General features: G+C 57.9%; 1 protein-coding gene across 1 annotated transcript in view; it reads left to right on the top strand.

The window, feature by feature from the left end:
• The window catches only part of EAH_00057710 (hypothetical protein, conserved), a gene marked incomplete at both ends in the record, with an annotated part of 6893 nt that extends 2870 nt beyond the window's left edge, over positions 1-4023 (top strand). The window contains one exon of the mRNA XM_013397389.1: positions 17-4023. Within this exon, the coding sequence (XP_013252843.1) occupies positions 17-4023 (4007 nt within the window). The remainder of the gene's footprint in view (positions 1-16) is intronic.
• Between the last annotated feature and the right edge of the window lie 594 nt (positions 4024-4617).

Genomic DNA, 4617 nt, shown 5'->3' with positions numbered 1-4617 from the left:
CCTGGTGGTGGCGCAGCCGCAAACACCAGCGAGCAGCAGGCAGCAGCAGCAGCAGCAGCAGCAGGAGAGGAAGGGCAGCAGGCTTTGCATGCAGCGCAGCAGAGTACAACAGTGCTGTCGTGGCTGCTGCAGTGGCATATTCTTGCTGCAGTAGCAGCAGCAACTTTGCTGCTGTGTCTCCTCACTTGGGCTGGTTATCAGTGCTGGGTAGAGCAGTCTGCTGCCTTGTGCATGCAGCAGCTGCAGCAGGAAGAAGCTGCTGCTGCAGCAAGACACGCTGCAGCAGCACGGGCCGCTCAAAGAACTGCTGCTGCTGTTACTGCTACTGCTGCAAGACATGACGCACACCGTGCTGCCTTCGACAGCAGCAGCAGCAGCAAGCAGCACAAACAATCTAAAGCTGCTCAGCCACACCCTAGGAAAGGCCAGCAGCCTACTAAGAAACAACTGCAGCAACGCCTGCAGCATCAGCAGCAGCAGCAACAGCAGCAGCAACAGCAGCAGCAGCAACAGCAACGGCAACAGCAACAGCAGCAACAGCAACAGGAGCAGCAACAGCAACAGGAGCAGCAACAGCAGCAGGAACAACAGCAGCAACAGCAGCAGCAGACTAAGCAAACAGCTGCTGCTGCAGCTGCGGTTGCTGCTATGGAAGCAGCAAGCACAAAGGGACGCTCTGAAGAGGCATCAGAAGACTGGGCGGCAGCAGCAGATGCTGCTGCTGCCGATGCTCCTGTTGCTGCTGCTCCTGGTGCTGAGCCTCCTGCTGCTGTGGCTGCTGCCGAAGCTCCTGCTGCGGTTGAAGCTGCTGCAGCAGTCCTTGCTGCTGCTGCAGCGGAAGCAGAAAGTGCAGCGGCAGCAGGAGCCAAAGATACAGGAGGCGCTGCAGCAGCAGCTACTTCTGCTGCTGCTGTTTGCTCCACGGCTGACCCGGCCTCTCCTGGGGCGGAGGACGGAGGAGAGAGCAGCAGCAAGCAGCATCAGCAGCAACAACAGCAGCAGCAACAGCAACAGCAGCAGCACCAACAGCAACACCAGCAATGCCGCGGGAGTGGTGAAGCGGCTTCCAGTAGCGCAGCAGCAGCTGCAGCAGCATCAGCAGCCGCTGCTGCAGCAACTGTGTCTGCAGCTGAGCAGCAGAGGGATGGGCGTGCTGCAGGCGCGAAGGGCCGCAGGAACAAGCATCAGCAGCAGCAGCAGCAGCAGCAGCTGCAACAGCAGCAGCAGCAGCAGCAGCAGCAGCTTAGTGGGAAGTGCCCGAGGACGAAGGCTGAAGGGGCGGTTGCTGCAAAGTGCGGCAGCAACAACGCGCAGCAGCAGCAGCAGCAGCAGCAGCTGGCAACAGATGCAAGCCCTGTTGCCGCTGCTGCTGCGGCGACCAGCAAAGCAGCAAAGCAGCTGCCAGCAGCAAAAAAGGGAGCAGCAGCAGCAGGAATTGATGGGACTGCTTTTGCTGCTGCAGACGCTTCAAGTGCAGGTACAGCCGTAGAAGGGGCGGGCTCCAGCAGCAACACTCAGCAGCAGCAGCAGCAGCAGCAGCGTGCTGCTGCAGGCGCGCGACAGCGGGAAGAGCTGCAGCTGCTGCAGCAGATGATACAGTTCTTGGAGCAGCAGCATATACCCTACTGGCTGCAGCGGGGCGAGCTGCCTGACGCTGCACTGGGGTGCATTAGCAGCAGCAGCAGCAGCAGCAGCAGCAACAGTTTGCTGCAGAAGTTTGGGTGGAAGCATATAAAGGGTGGGATGGGGAGACAGGGCTGCATACGATTCCCCAGAAAGCTTGCTGCTGACTACTTGGTTGCTGCTGCTGCTGCTGCTGCTGCTGCTGCAGGAGCGGGACGGTCAGACGCAAATGCAGCAGCAGCAGCAGCAGCGGCACCTGCTGCTGCTTTCCAGGGAAGGCAGCAGCAGAAGCAGCAATCTGCTGCACGCCACGACTCTGCGGCGAGCAGCAGCATTTGCAGCAACAGCAGCAGCAACACCAACAGCAGCAGCAGCAGTAGAGCTGCATTTAAGGGGAAGGAGGCGTCGCCCCGCAGCATTTTATCTGCTGCAGCATCAGCGCAGCGAACAATGCAGAAACAGCAGCAGCAGCAGCAACAGCAGCAACATCAGCAGCATCATCATTATCATCAGCAACAGCAGCAGCAACAGCACAAGACAGGTTATTCTCCCGCAGCAACGCGAGGAGGCAGCGGGCCTTTTGCTGCTGCTTTCCTCCACTCAGCAGCAGGAACAGCAGCAGCAGCGCCAGCAGCAGCAGCAGCAGCGCCAACAGCAGCAGCAGCAGCACCAGCAGCAGCAGCTGCTGCAAGGGGTTGGGGACCATCTGCTGCACGCGATGAACAGCAGCAGCAAAAGGGTTGGTGTGAGGTGCTTTTCGGGCCTCGCAGCAACTCTGAAGCAGCAGCAGCAAACAGCACTAGCAGCAGCAGCAAGAGCAGCAGCAGCAGCCGCCCCAGTCGCAGCAGCAGCCACGTGGTGTTGCCGTCGGTACCCATGTCTCCTATCACCCCCCCGAGAGCAGCAGCAGCAGCAGCAGCAGCAGCAGTGGGCTCTCCTATTGGCGCTGGCAGGAACTCGCTGCATGGTGACAGCAGCAGCAGCAGCAGCAGCAGCAGCAGCAGTGGTTTCCCTCGTATGCAATCATTTCCTTGCGAGGCAGCATCAGCAGCTGCAAGGCCTGGTTCTGCAGCGATTGGCAGCAGCAGCAGCAGCAGCAGCAGCAGCAGGGTTCTGCAAGGTGATGGGCGCGGTGGGGAGACCGCAGCAGGAACAGCAGCAGGAGTTGCAGCTGCCACTGCTGCTGCTGAGCAGCAGCAGCAGGTGTGGGGCGCAGCAGCAGCAGCAGCAGCAGCAGGCCAGCGACAGCCGCAGGAGAGAGACGCAGCAGATAGAATGAGACCTGCGCAGCAGCTGCTTGCTGCTGCTCTACTGGCGGATTTCAGCAGCAGCAGCAACGGGGGGTGGCTGCCTTTCTGCAGCTCACGAGCCTCGCAGCAGCAGCAGCAGCAGCAGCAACAGCAGCAGCAGCAACAGCTGCAGCTGCAGCAGCAGCTGGAGCAGCAACGCCAGCAGCAACTGCTTCTGCAGCTACAGAGACAACACCAACACCAACTGCAGCAGCAGCAGCAGCAGCGACAACAACAGCTGCAGCAGCAGCAGCAGCAGGGAGACGACTCTCTGTTCTTCTGCAGCATTCCTTCTCCAAGGGCAGCAGATGTAAGCTGCGTATACACTCAGAAACCAGGCCGAGTAGCAGCAGCAGCAGCAGCGCCTGCAGCAACAACAGCAGCAACAGCAGCAACAGCAGCAACAGCAGCAACGAGCGGAGTTGAATCTCTGCTGCTGGGAGGAGGGGGTCCTCAGGACCCACTGACATCTTGGCTTCTTGATGAAGCGATACTGCAGCAGCAGCAACAACAGCAGCAGCAACAGCAACAGCAGCAGCAGCAGCAGCAACAGCAACAACAGCAACAGCAACAGCACCTCCTTTCTGCAACGGGCTCGCAAGGAGCCACAGCAGCAGCAGCAGCAGCAGCTGCTGCTGCTGCTGCTAGCTTTGCTGCTAACACAGGTATTTGGTCTGTGCCAGCCGATGTTGAGAGCGACGCCGCAACAGCAGCAGCTGCTGCTGTTGCTGCACGCTTCCTCCCTCCAGGCTACGGGCGCAGCAGCAGCAGCAACAGCAGCAACAGCAGCAGCAGCATAGCAGCAGCAACAGCAGAAGCGCTGGCTGGGCTGCTGCAGCCTCCTCCCCCAGGGCTGTCGCGGCAGATGGGGAATTCCACAAGTGCAGCAGCAGCAGCTGCTGCTGCAGCAACAGCAGCAGCAGCAGCAGCAGCAGCAGCAGCACGAAGCAGCAACAGCACCAGGGGAAGCCCTAACCTTGCGCTACACTCTCTGTGGGGCAACAGCAGCAGCAGCAACAGCGGCAGCAGCAGCAGCAGCAGCAGCACTTGTCTGGGGCTTGGCCTTGGCTCACCTATCACAGATAACCGAGACCGACAGCAGCAGCCTTAATCTTTTTCATGCATGCATCGGTTTAAATAAGAATTAATTTATATATACATATATATTTATATTTATATCTATATTTATATTTATATTTTATATTTATGTCTATATGTATATATATACAAAGACTGTTTCTTCTCTATTTTTCTGTCTGGGGAGAACTCCGCCAGTCTTAGACAGAAACAGCAGCAGCAGCAGCAGCAGCAAAGAGCAGCAGCAAAGAGCAGCAGCTGCGGCTGTAACAGCTGCCTGAGCACAAGCAGCAACCGGTGCAGCATTCGCTGCAGCAGCAAAATAGCAGGAGCAGCGCGTTGCTGCTGCTGCAATAACTGTTGAACATCACCATTTGCTGCTGCTGCAGCGCCACGGAAGCAGCAGCATCTGCAGCAGCTGCTGCTGCTGCAGCAGCCATTTCTGCTGCTGCTGTTGCTGCTGTTGTTGCAGCAGCAGCAGCAAGTGTGAGCCGTGGGTTGCGAGGGATATGTTTTTTTATAATAGAATTGACAGGGAAGAAAGCGAAGAAAAGATTTCTTAAGATTATTTTGTTGGGTTTACTCAGCTGTTGCTGCTGTTTTATCATTATTATTATTAGTATTAGTA

The sequence above is a fragment of the Eimeria acervulina genome, genomic scaffold (assembly GCF_000499425.1).
Source record: "Eimeria acervulina Houghton genomic scaffold, Eah_scaff1260, whole genome shotgun sequence".
Taxonomy (NCBI): Eukaryota; Apicomplexa; class Conoidasida; order Eucoccidiorida; family Eimeriidae; genus Eimeria; species Eimeria acervulina.
The sequence above is the reverse complement of the archived record's forward strand: the minus strand, read 5'-3'. Positions and strand labels throughout refer to the sequence as shown.